The sequence below is a fragment of the Athalia rosae genome, chromosome 4 (genome assembly GCF_917208135.1).
Source record: "Athalia rosae chromosome 4, iyAthRosa1.1, whole genome shotgun sequence".
NCBI lineage: Eukaryota > Metazoa > Arthropoda > Insecta > Hymenoptera > Athaliidae > Athalia > Athalia rosae.
Genome location: NC_064029.1, coordinates 17,634,610 through 17,654,084, shown reverse-complemented (window position 1 = coordinate 17,654,084; position 19,475 = coordinate 17,634,610). Strand labels below are relative to the sequence as shown.

Below are 19,475 nucleotides of genomic sequence, written 5' to 3'. Positions count from 1 at the left end.
AGGTATAATTGGGCATCAACGGTTTATTATTCAAACTATATGTATATAGGTGTATATAATTCCGGAAATGACGGCGTACATAACGACCCTAACGATTGCGATTTTAGATCCCTGCGTTTTATTACACCTGGTTATATCGTGCGTTCAGGTGTACGTCCCGTTCCGCTACCACGTCCGGATTTTTCATCTCGAATAAAAACGAATGAATAAATTTACGCGGATAGAAAAATTGGGCTCGATTTTTTCAAATCACCGCGGGTAGACGGGCGTCGAGCTGTGAAGACGAAGGAGCAAAATATAGATCGAACTATAACAACGAACCATTTAAAAGTCGCTTGGTCTAATATCCGGACAAATTGGCAATACCTGTCCGATGGGAGACTCCATTTTTCGTACCCTAGTCCGCAATATAGCCCCGAAACCTTCACTTCCTTCTCATTCTAGTTCTATTTCTGCCGGTCCTAACACATAGAAATAAATCCAAAGAAATCGAAGGCTCGCCTAACACGTGCCTAACGCCAGAGCCTCCCCTTATAAAGACATAGTGCTCGTTGCGTCTATACTATACCTACTACGAAACGCAAGAACTGGTTGGCCAACCCTTCCTACAACTTTAATGATATTGGCTCGCATAGATCTTGTTCAAGTTCCTCTTATACGAACTATCTTTTCGTCGCTGGAAAGAACGCGTCCAACAAATTTCACCCGCGTTTTATACCCACCTACCGTAAAATCTTCGACGCGAAATTACTCTTTCTTCTCACAGAGGTGAATAAAGTTTTTGCTACATTTGTTTTGTCATTTATTTGATTCATATAACGCGGATGATTTGTAGATCGCAATTAAGAAAAATATTTATCACGATATACGTTGATTCGAGATTCTTATACCTCCCAGATATTTCGCGAGAAGAAAATTTCATTTTCAAGTTATTTCGAGTAATAAAATCTCATCCGTCTTCATCCCCTCGGAGTTTTTCAAACCCCGATGTCGCGTATAGAACAGATTAAAGTTGTCGTTAGCCAACAAAATCAACAATTTACTATACGCGTTCGTTCGTATGGGTTATTACGTACGCCGGATTAATGTCGGGGTGAGTTGAGGTCAGTTCACCCTTTGCAAACCCACCCCGGAATCACCCTCTCCATCCATCATTGTAATCTGCTCGCATCACCAGCTGAAATCAACCCCCGTGAATTACACGTATAACGTAGATCACTCAACTGTGCGAACAAAAAGTCATTATACCTGCGTAACTTTGGGCACTAAATGATGCGCAATAACGGAAAATATTATATCCCGTGAAGCGGGCGTTAATGAACCGCCGAAACGCACCGACTTCCGATCTTTGGTATCAACGGAATCGCGGGGATTTTCAGAGACCCAAAGTCCTTGATGGGCGTCCATTATTCTCGATTTTGGAATCCGCTATAGTTTCTATCGGTCTTTAGCTGGCCGTGGAATCTGAAAATTCAGTTCAGCGCAGGACACGGTCTTTCCAATCTAATTCTTCCGCCAATCATGGACATATTGTAACCGCGCTCACAAAGTAGGGTCAGCTGATCCAAGCAAAAAAGTTTAAGTGTCGAATATGCGGAATTTGGCAAACTTTTGCGCCACGCGATGAATCGAGGAGATTATCTTCGAATCGAATGATTTCTTCCATTTTTTTTTTTTCCTCCGCACTCGAAGCTCACCGGTTCATTCGCTCGGTACTCGACGATGAGAAGATAAATGACGTGCGAGGAAAAAGTCAAATCTGAAATAACGTCTGGTTGATTGATAATTTAGACCTTTCCGGTCAGTGGACCGTTAATATTTCATCGGTTTTTACCACCCCCGTTCGAAATATAAATTTTAACGGGATATTATCGATAGATGTGTTATTGATCGTTCCGAGGCCGTAACCGAGAGGATTTCGTCGTCGATTTTTGGAGCGACGTCATGTCCCGGTGGTAGATGGTACGGCGGAGTGTCGGAATATCGTAGATTTAAGCTTTTCCAACTACAAGGGTTACCGCTTTAAGGGGAACCAGAGTCCCGTATAGTCCGAAGTGCAGCCCGCAGCGGCACCCCAAACTTTCTCGATAGTTTCCCTCGGTTTTCTGCATCCAAACTTTTCTCTAACAAAACCCTAACTCTCTCTTCACTCGAGCTTTTGCACCACCAGCACCTTGTGTTGCAGCCGTTACGTACACTATAACCTCCGAGCCTAGGGTTGTTGCAGAACCTACGCCTCCAGGAGTCTTGAAAACGGTTATTTCTGTTATGTACTTCTTAGTTTCACAGAGTGCCTCTTACCCAGCTACTTACAGAAGGCTATAACAAGTTTAGTTTTACAGAGTTTATGAAAATAAAATACAATATTCCCTCGCCGGGTAACACTTGAAAAATATATACAGATATACGTAAACGCGAGTTGCATAAATTGATGCACGATCTGATCTCGGACTTTGCTTTAACTGGGGAAACTTCCGTTTCACCCCCGCGCGATGCGAAAATTGATTAGGCAGATTTTTAAGCCACGCAGATGGATCGGCATTCTCTCCGCTACGGTTTTCTCTGTTTTTTTTTCTCGTGCCGTCAAAACCCCTTGGATTAAAAAAAAAAAAAAACAAAAAAACAATTTACGCTAATTGAGCTCCTTGGTCACGTAAATATAAGAGCAAATTAAAAAGAAAAACTCGCTGTGCAACTTTCCCTGATAGTTCAGGTCCTTTCATATATTTGTATCTTGGGAATGTTGGAATATAGTAGGTGTACGCAAGGTAATTAGAAAGGTCTTAAATATGTACGCCACGACGCGACGCCAAGCGTCGACTCCGAGTCGCAAGAAAATATCGGGACGACGCGACGCCAATATGCAACTCTCTAGCGTCGCGTTCACTGCAAGACTCATTTACCTACTTCGTTAACGAACGAGTTTTTTCTTTAGCGTTGAAACAAAAAAAAAATAAAACAAATAAATTCAAAAGAAAAAATAAGTAAAGAAAAAAACTGAAAGTAAATTAAAACAAAATACCTTAAGATCACGAGTTACCTCAAAAGATAATGGAATTCTCTCACACCCCACGTCGTGTGCAAATCACCTTCTCGTTTGCAAGAGACGTTTATGGTGGTAATTGAAAAATAAAACAGCGCAGGGAAAAATTGAGGGCTTCGAATCAGGATAACGTTTAATTACGCTGTTTTTTCGGATAACACGTTCGGCGATCAGGGGAATGTAATCGAAAAAGGTTACGTCTGGCGATGTCCATTTTCAAATATCTCATGTGTGGGAATGTGTCGAAGTATTCAGCGAAAAGGATGCGCCGCCGATGGCTATCATCTGTCAGAGTTCATTGCATTAACGTCACCCTATACACCTTCGTAAGGGGTTGATATATCTATACGATGTGTGAGCATTATACTGCATTTCGTAATATTCTGAGTGCTCCTCGTATCATTACTGCGGCTTCGTTATCACTGCGTACAGTTTTACCTATTATCCCTATGAAAAATATACATTCTATTAGCGTTGCACGCACGCTGCATTTGATTTTATTGCGGTTTAAATTTCTGTCCCGTAAATTTTCTTCAATTTCATGTCATCATCTCACTTCGCACGCATGTTAAGAGTTTTTTGTAAATCTAAAAATTTTAGAAAAACCAATTTAAACAAATGTTGATTTTTGACCCCAAAATTGAAAAAACTCCAAGGGGTACGCCTTTGGCGCAATGACATAGACCGCCAAGAGAAGAGCAAATATGAAAATTCATTGAGATGCGGCAAAGAAGTACATCGTCTAATTTTTATTATGCTGGAGCTGGAGTCAGCGTAGCAAGCAGCGTAGCGCTTTGTTGTGAGACGTCACCTTGGGGGCTGAGCAGAGGTGACGCACCACAACAAGACCCCTCGCTCGTGGCTACCTGACTCCAGCTAAGCTCGGGCTTGCTGGTATATTGAGGGATTCAAATATTTCGACCCATGCATGGATTGCGATGAATCAAAGTGGGTCTACGACTAAAATCAATCGATATGTCTTGTAATTTTTCTGCTCCCAACAGCGAATAATTGATGATTACTCGATCGATTGCATGAATAGATGATTTTGGCTTTCAGATTTGGATTTCGGAGCTAATTATATGTGAGATTACTCTTGAAGAACCAAAAATAAATTAGATTTTTGAGCAAAAAATAATTCATTTTTTTTAATTGAGTTTAATATACTTTTCTTATGTATTTTGACCTCAGGAATCCGAATCTGAAAGAAAAATTCATCTATCTCTAAAATTGACCGAGTTATCCCTAATTTTCAGCTTTTTGGGGTCAAAAATAAAAAATTGATTTTTTAGTCTATCTTCATGTAATTTGAGCTCAGGAGTCAGAATCTGGAAGAAAAATTGATCTCTCTTGAAAAATGACCGAGTTATCCTCATTTTTTCGCATTTTTTGGCATAAATTTGAGGATATCTCGAAGGGAAAAAATCGTAGCTCAATTTGGACAACGGATTCGTGTTCCTGAGGTCAAAATACATAAGAAAAGTGCCATACGATTAATTTTTAAAAATAAAAATTTTTGGTCAAAATTTGAGATTTTTCCAAGGGGTACCCCTTACGATTTTTTCAAATTTTGGCCAAAAATTTTTATTTTTAAAAATTGATCGTATGGCACTTTTCTTATGTATTTTGACCTCAGGAACACGAACCCGTTGTCCAAATTGAGCTAGGAATTTTTCCCTTCGAGATATCCTCAATTTTTCACTCTTCGGATCGATAAATTGGCGATAACCCGATCAATTTTGTAGATAGATTAATTTGGCTTTCAAATTTGGATTTCTTAGATCAGGATATTTTTTATCAATCAGTTGTACAATTTTCGGAATTGGTAATCTGTTTTTATTTACCGAAATGGCTCGTAAAGATGCGTGTGAGAAGAAGCTGATCAGAAATATTAACTGGAAGAATTTGAACGAAATTTATTTCCTTTCCATTTTATTTTTTCTGTCTGCATCCATTTTCTACAAAACGGGCGGTGAAAAATGTGTTTGAAGTAACAGTGAAAAACAAAAAAGGAGAAAACCGTCCATTCTTTTGAGCGCAAAGGAGGTGGGTACACGTCTGTCAATTAAGCTCGAGGAATAACGGACAGTGTGTCGTCTTCGGTTCGCGTGTGCAACGACGCGTCCGCGTCCCCAGTTTTCTTCCTATCCCTTGCGAGTTGAATTATATGTATACCGCGATCCATCAATAACCGAATATTTGACACCCGTGACAGAACTTTCCTACCCCCCTTTTTACTTTTATCCCTTAAGGTTAAGGGCGCCCCGGTGGGCGTTCGCGATAATGTCCCTTTCCGAAGGTGCTGTTTATTCGAGTAATTTTTATATGAAAATTCACGTGACTAACCGGACCTCGGATTGATATTCCCGAAGGGGGATGTTTTTTCCTTTTTTTCTGACTTTCCTTTTTCCGTCTTCTGCTTTTTCTCAATTAACGATCCTTGCCCGGTGATCAAAGGGAAGGTTAAAACTGATCTTTTTCTTGCCTGTAGCGCAAAGAGAATATGAGGCGAGGTGAGTTGAGGCAAAGTATATAAAAGAAGTGGTACCCATTATCTGGTTAATTAATAAAAGCTTTAACTTGGTATTAAGATTGATCGAGGTAATTTATTATACGAAATTTTTTTTTTTTTACCCTGGTATTTATGACGTGATAATGCAGCAAGGCTCATTTATAAATTACTGCTCAGTTGTTTACCGGATTAATTGAACTTTAATTAATTTTAAACAAGATTTTGATTAACACCTGGGATCGGGTTGCAAGCGCCCTGCACCTATTTAAACGAGTAGCGAAACGCGAAAAAATCTGAGATGCACACTTCGTTTTTTTTCTATTTCGAAAATTGATTGAAATCATCGTTCCCAAGATATTATTGTTACCTAGATCTTTCTCCTTTGTAGGGAACTTGTATTACAAATAGACTTTCGGGGTTACCTTTCGATTCATCCACAGGTTGCGTGTCGACCACGATTAGCTGAATTGGTTATCAGGATAGTTACAAATTACACGTAATTTTGGACAAATGTTGGGGAACATAATACGCGAATGTTGTTCGACTGTAATAACTTTCAACAATAAATAGCTGTAATATTTCCGACAAATTTAATTATCCGATTATATTATGTACCTCTATACCGTCATTAATACTTCGATATAACCATCACACACAGTAATCAACGTTATTGCGGTCTGAGTTATTTCCAGATAAATATGATATTTCATTTTTTCTATTCTCCTTTTTTTCGCACCCCAGCTGTACGATTTTGTATTAATAACGAAACACCCTACCAATACGACCATTTTTCACGCCCGCAAAAATACGGAATTAAAGCCATAACTTTTCAACGATCCATGAGTTTCCTCTATAATTTTATCGCGCTTTTAATTCGGCATTATTTTTTATCAACTCTTTACTCAGCCGTGACTCCGGATTTCATTTCCGTTGTATTCCGGGATTCAGTAATACGAATCTTTGAAACACAGGGAACTATTTTTTTTTTTTTTTTGGTTTTTCATCTCCTTTCGCTAGGATATCAGAGAAGTTTTGCGCCAGATGCGTCGGCGACTAGTTTTCAGCATGAGGATTAGCTTACTGTGAATCTCGCGCATATATGAAAGTTGAATGTGCTATAGAAATTCCTGCAGGATTCTGGGTGATTATACGAAATTCTCCACTCCTTTTCCTCGTCCTCTTCTCCCTCTTTTCGGACCTACAATTTTCGCTCGCAAGGGTCGAATAATGGCGCGTGTACAGCACATCCGAGCCGACATCCTAATGATCCCAAAAATATTCGCGATCCCGTTTTTGGTCTTACCCGTTTTCGGTAGATTTTTCTGCACTTCTCAGCATACATTATACCGCCCTATGAATATTGCCAACTTTGAAAATTTTCGCAGACATATGCTGATAAAATAACGATCGAGACGAACACGTCTAACAAAAAAGAAAAGGGAAAGAAAAAAAGAAAACTTACCATAATTTGAAATACATGAGATCAAATTAATTGCAGTTTTTATTTTCAATTAAAATGGTGATTACCTGCATGTAATTATAGTTATCGTATAGACGCAGAATTAGGGAGAGGTTTTTATAGAGAGTTATAACTCGTGTAATTAAAAGACGTAACGTATTTTTTATTAAGATGATAATGATACATAAAACATTGTTTATATACGACAATGAACAAATAACCTTTGGTTCTATTCCTATAGTAATAAATTAATACGAGTATAACATCAGATTATACAGCAAGAGAATCGCAAAGTTTCTGCCACCCCTTGTAATTATCTCTTGATTTTTTCATTATCAGTTTATATTTGCTTATGAGAAATTTCTTTAATCTTTTTTTTATTCTCTTCATTTTTATTCTCACCAAGATTCGCTCTTAATATATATATGTATATATATACACATATGTATATACTTTACAGTTCATTAATTTCATAGTATTTTGACGAATGTATCTTTTATTCCTCATTTTTTGAATCCTTTTTTTTTTAATAACATTTTTCTTTTTCTTTTTCTTTAAAATTCTTTCAATATTAGTACGTTAATGATAAAGGTTTTGAAAATATGCTTTTAATAGAAATAAAGTATAGAATAGCCTAGCAATCAAATATTCGGCACTAAGAGACCAGTAGTTGAGTCGTTTATCAATGAATCTGTGACGATGATAGAATAGAATTTTTATTTATTCAATTAATTATCTTGTTCTTATTACTTGCGAAGTATATCAGCAATTCTCTTTCAGATATATCTCATCTCTGACTAGATTTGCGACTATCAATTTTATTAGATATATAATTCTTTTTTAAATTCACTATTTTTTATCATCGCTGAAAACGATTCGCAATTCGTGATAATTGTTTCTTTTTCTCTCCCTTTCTCTTTTATTCAAATATTAAAACCTTCAGTGTTCGTAATTCATGTTCACATTTGTCAGCAACAATAATTGAACATGCGAAAACGAATAATTACTCGTGTTGCTGCAGATTCAAATGTAACTTCGAATGATTCATTTTTCTTCTCATTTCGTTTCCAGTGATTCATTTAATTAATTATTTAATTAAGAGACTGCAGAAGGATGTGTGAGAGCTTACCACATTACGCGCTTTATGTTAAATTAAGTGACGTCACGCACACAAGTTTTATTTTATTTTATGTTACTTTTTTTCAACTTTTTTCATTTTTTCGTTCTTTTTTTCCAAATGAAGAAGGGAGTATTATACGTAACTTATCGATAGAGAGCAGCTGTACACGTGGCCGAGGCGACGATATTTTTTTCTATACTCAATTTCTTAATGTCTTGAAAAATCCATTATAATGATTGTTTGCTCATACGCATATTTTTAGGCCTATAAATCATTAAAATATCGTTTGTCGGATGAAATTTATTTCATTTTTCACTCGGTCACGTCAAGCGGTAGAATTTTTTATTATACACGTATAGCTGTATACATCTTACGTTAGTCTCGTCCGAGAGAATTTTTATTTACAATATTTTGGATACTTCCTATTTCTCGCTTTTTCAATTTTGACTTTTCTTTCTTTCTTTGGTTTTTCTGCTTCTCTTCTTCTATGTGTACTTTGAAACGTTGCCTACTTAAGACGTATTTATTCACGGGATTGTCGTCAACGAATCCGTCCAGTATCGGGCGTAACAATTATAACTGATATATTATTACAAGTTGATTTTTCTTTATTCATCTCTTCTTTTTCTAAAAAATAATACCGTATTTCTTTTTATTTTATTCTTTAATCATTTTCTTTCGCATTTGTTTCCTTTTTAACATTATTCATCTTTATTTAATATGTACAATATGTGAGAATCGAGTAAATGACTTTTTATATTTGGAAAACCAATGAAAACAGAGCAGGGAATTTAAATATTCCAAACTTATTTCTCCAGATTATTCCATATTTTAATTAATAGTAGCAAAATATATATATTGGCGAGTTTATTATATATTTTCTAATTGTTTTTTCATTTATTCGTTTTTCCTTTAATTATTTTTATTTTATTTATTTCATTTCTTTTCAATATTTCTCTTGGTATCTGGACGCTTTCAATGACGAATCACCGATCCACTTTTTGCTAAGAAATTTTTTCTTCTCATTCCCTTCTTTTTTTTTTTTTATATATTCTTCAATTAATTCAATGATAGTTTATGTATACTTACGTATTTAGTCCGTGTGGATAGATTTTTATATGCACGTGTGTTTGGTTATACATACGAATTTCGTTTGTTGGTTTCTTTTTTCTTTTCGGTTCGTATGAAAGGTAATTAAATGTTAGGGACGTGGGTAATGAAATGGATGGAAGGAAAAATGCGGGGTAAGGGTTAATTTGGGGGACATTTAAGCTATTTACAGACGGGTATAATGTCCCCGATATGTCTGATTGGTGGTGAATCGGAAGTTCAAAAACTTCCACGCACGTATAGTATAGTATAGTATATAATATAATATAGTAGGAGGGAAGACCAAATCTTTGAATAGTCCAGTTCATTCTTTTGCTGAAAGCGAACCGTTGGTCAACGCCATTACAACCGGGTCCGATTGACCCCCTCGCGAGCTCGCGTTCGACGTACGTTCCAAAGATGAATCCTGAAATCAGAATGAAAAAAATCATTCCATTTTGTTTTTTTTTTTTTTTTCACTCCGAGGCGAATCAGCCGTCGGCGGGTGAGCCGTTCCTTCGAAATCTGTGCGAATTTTATCGTATCTCCATGTATGTATGTCAAATCATTATACAGTGGGCAGCGGCAGCAGCGTGTGTGAGCGGAACCGTATAAAGCGAAATTCAAGGAATTAATTCCGCGAAGCTGACTGCATCCAGGATGAACGTGAAATGTATATAGGTAGAATAATAGAGGTAGCGTTCGAAATAGGTGGTAACTGGAAGCGAAGGAAGGTGTGACTCGGTATGCCGCGTGCTTGTCATATCGGACATTTTCCGACGACTCGCTGAGGCTTTACTCTCGACTCGGGGAAAGGGAACAGGGAGATAAATTCGTAGTGCATTGTGGGAAACGCGTCGTGCGAACGAATTGTCTTTCACGTTATATGTACGTGTTTCAATCTATATAATATCTACCCACCGTTGCTAGTTACCCTATGTATTTTGCTACCTAACCACAGAGGCTAACACAAATTCATCGCGCATACGTTACATACATAATGCATCTGTTCTACAAATTCAACATTAATTTCTCCATATTCCTATGACGAATTCATTCGTTTGGATTTTTTTTTTTTCATACTTTCGTTCTTCTTAATTCCGATAAATTATAAATTTTTCGGACATAAAATCCGCACTAAATGGGTCCAGGGGTGAAGACAGGAAATTGATTTATTCACGAGCGGTGATAAAAGCTCCACGTTATACCTAGACTCGATGCCTGTTCTGGCTGCGATGACCATTGGTCAAGCCTCGCGGTTTGATCCTCTCATCGTGCACGCGGTATCTCTGCACCGTTAACTGCAGGTTGTAGGCATGTAGGAGTTTCCATTTTAGGGTAAGGATAGGTACGCATATTGGAAGTGCGATGTGGCCAGTACCAGGTGCCATTATTGTGCCCGTTTATGGGAATAGCATAGGTATGTTATACCCCGTACTTGTATGTAGATGTTATACCGTTTGTGGAATATTATGGTAGTTGGCGGCGGTGCTGTTTCTGCACAACGCGAAGGATAAACAACTGTATGGTAATTATTGGTATACACCTCGCGCGGCGCTGTGTATAGGGGGATCATCGGATCCTGGGTATTTGGAGAGCGTGATTAATGACTGGAGAGAAACGGGACGCGAATAGATCCCAGAAAATAGACCTTTGTACGCTAGAAATTCGCCGGCTGATACCATGAATATAATTGCGGAGCCGGTTGGCATTCCCACCGCCACGAAGCTGTACGTACGTTCGACGTTGTGGGGTCGCCACTTTGGAAAATGAAAATGAAAATAAATTTTTTTCTCCATTTTTTTTTTTTTTTGCCACTTACAATGCTGAGTGCGTGCATGATGCAGGCCTGTGCGGTATTCTCGACATCCATGAGTTCGTCGCAGTCCTCGTGGTCGGAACCGAGCACCCCTGAACGCAATTTAATCGGTGACGGTATTCCTTCGTTGTCCGTTGACTTGCCGCTGTCGGGTGAAGGGAGTAACTCGTGGCCGTCCAGGTCCTCTTCTTCCCCGCGTTCGTCGCTTTCCAGTCTTTTGTTTTCCTGCCGATCGAAAGAATGAATTGAAAAACGTGGCAAATAATCGCGACGCGCGTTACACCGAGAATCAGGGGGAAAAGTATAGTTCGGAGGATTCGAAAAATGCGGTGAAAAATTATCCGCGGTAAGAAGAGCGTGGAGAAAGAGTAGGGAAAGTGGAAGTTACACCAGCTATTAGTCGAGTTGTTAGTAGGTTGTTGAAGGTGTTTCACTGTCTGATGGTCTCTGCAGTGAGTGTCTTGCGGATAGAAGGGTTGCGGGGTAGTTTTGGGCGTGGTGAAAGTGGCTCGGGCTCTCTACCTCCGCGACACTTAACATGACCCCATTTTCCACCCCGAGGCGTTACTGCAACTAACAACTCTGAATTTCAACGTGCGCATTGCAAGAGTCTCCTTTCCGAAACGTGCTAAAGTAGGCGAGGCCAATTATAAACATATAACTCGTTATACTGGGAGTACCGCTACTCGGTGGTCCAGGTTACTCAAAAAAAAAAAAATAAAAAAAATACCATTATTTCCGTACCCGAGGGAGATATGTACGGGTAACATTCGAAACTGCTGGGGAAACGCGACGTACTCTCTGACGTCGATACACCGATCGACTTTGACTTTTCTAGTACTCGTTTCGCGGAGTTTAATATCGCGGTATCGAAATACGTATACATCCAGTTCATCTGGCGCATATTTTTTCAAAGGAATAATGAAAGAAACAAAAAGAAAAAAAAAAGATTTAGCCTCTTGAGCGGTACCGGAATGTTCTAGCTAGATGTGAAGAGGGAGGACGGGGGTAACTCCCTTGGGATACGATGTCCGTGAAACAGCGGAGGGTGTGCGATTGTACGTTGTCTACGAGTTGCAAGGCGGTCTTTTGGGGTGGTGGAGGGTGGGGGGGGGGGGGGGGGGGGTTCGTTGCAGAAACGCATATAGGAGAGATATTCATCCCCCGGTATACTTCGTCCTTCTTCGCAGCTTCGCGTCTCTGAGCCTAACTCTCCCTTACCACCCTTCTCTTCTCCTACCGTCACGGTACCTACAGCAGTCGAGTGTCTGAGTATCTTTCCTTTTGATCTCCTTTTGTGGATGGCGTACGTAATAGTCCCGGGAACGGGACAATGGTAATTATTCGAAACAAAGCGCCTTCTCGGAAAATAATTATCCACGTGAGCCTTGGACCAATTCCTCCTCTCCCTACGCTTGTATACACATATACGTACCCTCTTTTTCCTTCATCCTTTATTTCATTTCTCTAGTTTCTTTCTCCTTTTCATCACGTATATTATACCCGCTCATGACTCTCCTGTACCAGAACTGACAAAATCATCGCGTACGGTCCTGCGAACTTCGAGATCCGAATCGAGGAAATCATCCCGTAGAATTACGATAATATTTTTTCGTAAAACCACGGCTCGAGAATCTATCCGGTTTATATTTCCATCCGCTCTTTCCGTTCTCGCTATCCCTCTTCCCCCTCGAGGACAATTTGCGTCGGACGTCTGTAAGATCTCACCGCGATAGGAGTAAATTAAATGCAGAGAGAGAATTCATTATCGTCTACGGATAAGAACGTGCATGGTATCCCCGCGGCAAAGGTACCGACGACTACGAGTACAACGACGACGACGACGACGACGACGACGATCCAATTGAGTTTTACGGAAGCTATGAGAACGGCTACGGGGTACATAAAGTTTCTTCTTTTTTATTTCATCTCATTTTTTACTCTCCTCTAGTTTATTCTACTTTTTCTCTCATTTTTCTACATAATCTTCTCTTTTTCTCTCTATCGTTCTTTATACTTTTTCTTCTCAACTTTTTAGCCTCGCATTTTCTCATCCCGCCCTCGTATATAAGGTATATTCATCTTTCATGTTCTTGATCTCTCGCAAATCGTAAAATCCAATACCTACTCTAGACTGTAGACTATATCTCGGAAGACTATCTAGACCGTGTAGACGTACGTGCGGGAGTGGTTGAAGTAGAATAGCTCGGCTCAATTTTCGTCGATATATTTTTAATAATTCATACCCCCCCCCACCCCCGCCCCCATCAATGAGATAATTCAAACATACGATCGCTCCCACCGACTTCCACTTCATTCGTTAATCATATTTATCTTGCTCCCGTTGGATGTCACCGAGAATTTCCACGTACGCCACGTCTGCTATAGATCGATTATTTCAGTCAGTCGCGCGTTGTTTGCCCGAAACATTTGTGGTCCTAACTCGACCTCTAGGCGTCTTTGATTAGGTAACAGGAAATTGTAATTATCTTCAATCAGAGAATACGGCTTGATTTACGCTACCGCATGCCGGATCCGCGTCTTCCTCGGGCATTTTGGGGGGGCATATCTGACTCTGCCTCGCGTCGATTCATGCGGTTTGGTTCCTCTCTTCAAAATTTTTTTTTATCGAAAATTTATCGAGCTTCATTCGATTCCCTCTGTATGGACACGTGTACGTTACGCGTGTCATTGGAAATAACGTAGGCCCGTTGTATTATTGGTAAAAAGTATCGGTACTCGAGTAATTCTGCTAATGGTGCAAATCACATGGGGGTTGTTTTAGTGGATTTGTAAAACACGCAAAACACCGCGCCGCACGTTCCAGCGAAGAGTGAGGGAAAAAGGAGGGGGGGCAGCAGCGATTGGCAGGTACAACGTTGCAGTAATCAAGAGAACTGGTTCGAGAAAGATCGAATGCTGCTGCTGCTTTTTTTTTTTTTCTTTTCGTACAAAAACCACATATGCAAGCGTGTACAAGTTCGCGCACACGTGTAAAAGAGTATGCGAGCGATGGGGAGGGTGACGATCCCACCTCTCGTGTATTTTCTGGATTCTACCGCGGCTCTCGTGTTCGTTCCTCTGGGGCCCCGACCGTTAGGGCCGGACGTCCAATCCATCACTCGATCGACAGATCATTCGCTGTGCAAACACGTAAACGCGCTCTTGTATTATACGCGATTATACGTGTACGTAACAAAGGTGGGGATTAATCTCATTAACTGATTGGAAGGTATAATACGTATACGTTGTACGCGCACCGCACACCCTGTTATGGAGACCGAGAAAAAGAAGTCGGAGTTGTTTATAGTTTCCGGACAAGTGGACGCAGTTTCCAAACGACACGAAACCCGGTAGCGTATAGGTAGTCAGTCGTTGCGTTATAAGGCTAGTTACCCAAGAGAATAATGGCTCCAACGATTTTTATCTTCTCTATTCTCTCAGGTTTTTTATGCAATAATGATATACGTCCGAAATGGAACGTTTGCGTTTTTTATGCGAGAATCGAGGAGTCCTGCGAATTCGTGTTTGTGCGGACGATTTTCCGGATCACCTTAGCAAAGGGGTTGATCGGTGAAATAGAGACGGGATGGTGATCCCACTCATTAAATAATCTTGGAGAAGTTCTAAGCGACTCGACCGTAGACACGATAACGGGCATCGTTGATTTCCGGTATTCAATAGCTCCGCGCTCCGATTCCCGGTTCTGGTTCTGATCTGTATAAACGTGTAATGGATTCTTGACGACGCTATACGACAACGCGGTGTAACGTACACGTTAAAGATTTATTGATCCAAATACAGCGTCACGGCAGACTTGACCTCTGAGAAATTAACCCTAGAGGGGTAAGCGATACGGCAAAGCCAGGGTCTCGGTACTAGCTCGTTTCATCGTCTCTGCTTCGTGTCCATTCGGTCGAAAATGCAACGCGAATGATCGGCAGCGGATGTACCTTAGGGGAGGACTGTCATTCCCGAAGATTAGCCGACCCCAGAGCCCCGCAATACTTGCAATTTCATTTTAACGAACTATACACCTCGTCGTTTTGCCCTCGGCTTCTGTACGCCGTTATTTAAGGTTCAAGGTATTTATTTTACGTTGAATATCATCCTGACGTTGGGGCGAGGAGTAGCTATTGTTAACCCTGCTAACAATGAGGCGAAAGCTTAATTCGTCGCCCGGACCGACCGGCTGCTCTGACCCTGCGGGAGGGTGGGCCTGTTTTCTACTTCCGGGTGGAAAAAAACGAGAAGCCAGAAGTGGAGGGGAAAAAAAATAAAACAAACCGCGGAAAGGAGGGAAAAAGAAAATCTACTCAACCAACGTACAGCGAAGAGATTCGGGCTCAGATTAGTCTCGGTTAGCTGGTAGCATTTAAAATAAATAGGCATGTATATTCACATGTAGAAAAAGCGCGGAGGGTCAAGCGAGTGGGAAATTTTTATACCCTCTTTTCTTCTACCTAGCAGGCTATTAAAAAAATAGCTCCAACTTTCATTTATATATTTCGCGTACCCTTTGACGGAAATATCGTGTATGAAACCAACCGGCGGAATTCCGATCTCTTTTATAGCTGGTAGTATTATACACTCCAGCTGCTCTTTCTCCTTCCTTTTTCTTTTTTATTTATTTCTCAGTAGTTTTTTTTTTTCTTTTTTTTCTTTTTCACCCGTTAATGCGCCAAAGTAATTAGGTATTACAACCGTCATCGGCCCAGTCGAGTCTCAGGGAAAGAGTTTATAACAGCAATTAAAATGCCCCTGCAGGATATCTCGGAGGTCGTAAGAAAGCTGAGTTAAATTTTCGACCTTTGGGTTGGAAATTGGCGGTAAAATGGCGGGTCAGCGGACGGGGGGTGAAGAACGCGACGTGGAAAGAGGGAAAGAGGGAAATGATCGAAGGGAGGCGAACGACGTGGTAGCGGCGTACACGTATAGAAATAGTTATCACAGCTCGGTGGCAGAGGTGGATCTCTTCCGTTCGTCCGTTAATTTCAGTTTCACCCCGACGCTGCCACCGTTGCCTAGTGTTGCCGTTGCGAATCACGAGGGACGAAGAAACGAAGGGAGATTCGGAGTGAATAGGCGTCGGTTGAATTCCACCGTAAGTGGAAGCAGTCGAGATGGATAAAGAGGACGCTGAAGAGGTGAGGAGGTTGATGGTAGGCCGGGGGATGGAAACGGGGGTAAGAACCGCTAATTAATAAGCGGAAAGTACGAGTCGTGGATTACGTTTTCTACGTTGGATACGAGTTTGTTTACACGTAAACTAGATCGCGTCGAGATTCAGACTGTTCTCAGACAATAGCTCGTGTTTTAATTGCAGAAACTCACCGATGGGCTGTGTTTTTAGTTATTACGGTGGCGCGGTATACGTCGGTCTACCTATTTTATGAAGGGCAACTTTGTTGGACGTTTTGTTCCAACGATTCAACACACTCGGTTATTATCGTTATCGTGGTGAAATTGGTACACTTCTCGTTTCTATGAAACTGAATAGACTTTGAGGGCGATGAAATTTATTCAGTTCTGATATACAAACGAAAGAAAATATCTTCATTCTATCCCGCACACTTGAAAGTCGGATAACCGTATGGATTTATTTTTATTTTTTTTCTATTCAAAAACTACGCTTTCCAAAGTCTGAAAAAAAAAAGATGGCGAAGAGCGAGCCGTAACAATCTAGGTTGGTAACCGACAGCGAAACGAGAATAACGGCTCACGGTGAAGAGCAGAGGAAAAAAGGGAGAGAAATTGTCGGGGGTAAAATTATGCAACCCCTACGGGTGGCGGCGGGATCGACGCGTGTTTGTTGCCATTTGAAAAGTTAGACCTGTTAAAAGTATGTAACTGAATTTCCCATTACAATCTTCTCCGAGAAGAGCCAACAATCCGCTTGCCTTTCTTTTACTTCCATTTATTATACTCTCGTTTAGTTTACTTTTCGCTTCTCCTCTCCCCATACTATTCTCTTTTCTGTACCGGCTCCTTTAATGTTCTTCGCAAACTGCTTTTGTCGAGCGATTCCCTCTCTCGCTCCGTTGGATAATCCATTTACACGATTCTTAAAAATAATTTAAGTTTGCTCAGCATGAACACGCATTTCTAAAAGCTATTTAAACGCGTACTATACACGGTACGCCGCCGGATCGGCCATTCTATCTATATGTACCGCTATCTTATTCTTGAACGGAATACTTCTGAACGCCTTTTACTCTCCCTGCAACCGTCGCCTCGTCTCCTCGATGTACGTTGAACAATGCCGTTTATAATTAGATGCCAGGGGGTTTAGTTGTTTCAATGGTTTGCTGATTTTCTGGCTGGCTTCCCATCCCGCCTGCCGTGAAGCTTCGCCACTTATAATACCACCAATCTCCACCGCGACACACACCCAACGTACATTTTCTCCATTGAGTAATTAATATTTGAAGAATCGTCGTACCGCGATTAACGAAAAAAATTGGGAGAAAACAAGGGAAAAAGAGGGATGAATTTTCTCTCTCTCGTTATTCACCTGGAGATCCTGCGGCGAGGGGGAGGTTTCCTTAGCAAGTTGGCTCGGGCTGTGGGGTGATGGACTCTGTCCGGATCTCGGGCTCTGCGGTCTGGTTCCCAATTCGTAAATATTAATCATATGAGCCGCTTGCGCATGGACCATCAGTTCCCACGCCGAGGGAAAGGCGTCCTTGCAGAGAACGCATAGCAACGCGGCCGTCGAATCGCCTTCTGTACGATAACAGAATAGGAAGAAGGGAAAATGTATGATTAATTCATTTCGTTAATTTTAACTCGATTAACGGATTATCTTCGCGTCAAGTCAGAATTTTCACTTACTTGGCGTTGCTCCGTTGAACGTGTGACATTTACAAGTGAACCGTAGTTTACAGTAATTTCGTTTGTGTTCCAAAAGTTCACCGAGGTCTGTGAACATTTCTCTGCAATTACCGCATATCAGGATATCCGGGTTGCCTGTAAACATAGAAAAATAATCGGTCCGGTTACGCGTGTACGTGTACGGAAAAGGGGATGTGAATAGAATCGAAGTTTCGTCGTGGCCGAAAAAAAGTCATTTTTTCACCCTTGACTCCCGAAAAGCTCAAGCGATTCCAGAAAACCACCTATACATATATGTACCTTATATATTACAAACGAGTTATGAAACTTATTCTACGCGTAGGTATAAATGAAATGTAGGGGGATTGAAAATGGTTTTCTGGTATGTGGTCGAAACTCGAAGTTAAGTTATATTTATGGATTCGGGGTATATATCTATACGCTGGTAATACTTTCCACCCCATAAATATTAATGAAATCCAGATTCGCGTTCGAGAATCAGCCGGCACAGCCGAATGTTAGCTGCCTTCGGCAAATTGACAGCAATATTCGTATTCTTTGAACAAACTGGATAAAAGTATAAAACGGCTTACGCGACCCCTCGTCCGCGCGAAGTAGAGAGAGTTTTCACCCCACTAGTGCTTTTTCTTATTGGCCGTCCAATTTCACCCTTGATTTTTTTTTTTTTTTTTTTCTCGCCATCGCGTTGCGTTACCACCTCAGCACGCACACTTTTCTCCAACGTTTCTTTTCCTTTTTTTTCGTATCCGACTGGGGCTCGAAGAACGCCGGGCAAATAAAAAATGTCCCATATTTTGGCTAATTGCTGGCCGAAGCTGGCGATGTGAAGAATTCTAGATTCCATTGGTCGGTGTTGATGAACGGGACGCGTTGAAAAACAGAGAGACGATAAACGAAAGAAAGAAGAATGATTCCAGCTGAAATTAAGTTAAATTCACAGATGGTGCAGAGCTACGGTATGCGCTGCAGGGTGAAAGTGGATGTTCTAAGTTTTTGCCGATCAATCTGACTGCACGCGGTATAACCTGCAAACGGCAATAAGAACTTGTAAAATTCTTAATTTCGCGCCCTTCGCTTCCGGACTTTGGTAATTAAGCGAAGGTCGCTCCACCTTAACCGAGCGGGGGGGTGTGTTGACAAGAAACTAATTGCATCGCTTGGGCCTAGCTTTTGCCTCTTACCATCCTGGTATTTCTTCTTCCTCCGGCGGGTAACGGAACCCAAAGCTCAACCCAAACCCAAACCCTCTTTCCGCGCCTCGGCTAAGTTCAATCCGAAATTTACGAGGTTAGCCATAAAACACTCGGATAAATCAAGTCGACGCTGACTTTTGGTCCCATTCTTAGAATGCGAGTTCAAAGCAAAAGTCAAATTAACAGAGTCGGAAACTCCCCGCACTCGAGTCACAAGTCATTACAAAATTTTCAATGTAACGAGAAGGATCGATTCAAAAGTTTCGTTTTTCCTGTAAGAGAAAAGAAATATTCAGTCCGAGGGTGGATATGAGACGCGTTATACGTTTCAACGGGTGTTTTCAGTCGTGTCGTTTCATCGTTGAAAAATTGACAAGATACGTTC

General features: G+C 40.8%; 1 protein-coding gene across 6 annotated transcripts in view; it reads right to left on the bottom strand.

The window, feature by feature from the left end:
• Nucleotides 1–7,156: 7,156 nt before the first annotated feature.
• The window catches only part of LOC105688785, a 148,062-nt gene continuing 135,743 nt past the window's right edge, over nt 7,157–19,475 (bottom strand). For all 6 annotated transcript variants that reach the window (XM_048654851.1, XM_048654848.1, XM_048654853.1 and 3 more), the window contains 4 exons: nt 17,877–18,011; nt 17,557–17,768; nt 11,046–11,267; nt 7,157–9,650 (listed from right to left, as the gene is read on the bottom strand). In XM_048654851.1, coding sequence (XP_048510808.1) covers nt 9,549–9,650; nt 11,046–11,267; nt 17,557–17,768; nt 17,877–18,011 — 671 coding nt within the window. In that variant the 3' untranslated portion in view covers nt 7,157–9,548. The remainder of the gene's footprint in view (nt 9,651–11,045; nt 11,268–17,556; nt 17,769–17,876; nt 18,012–19,475) is intronic.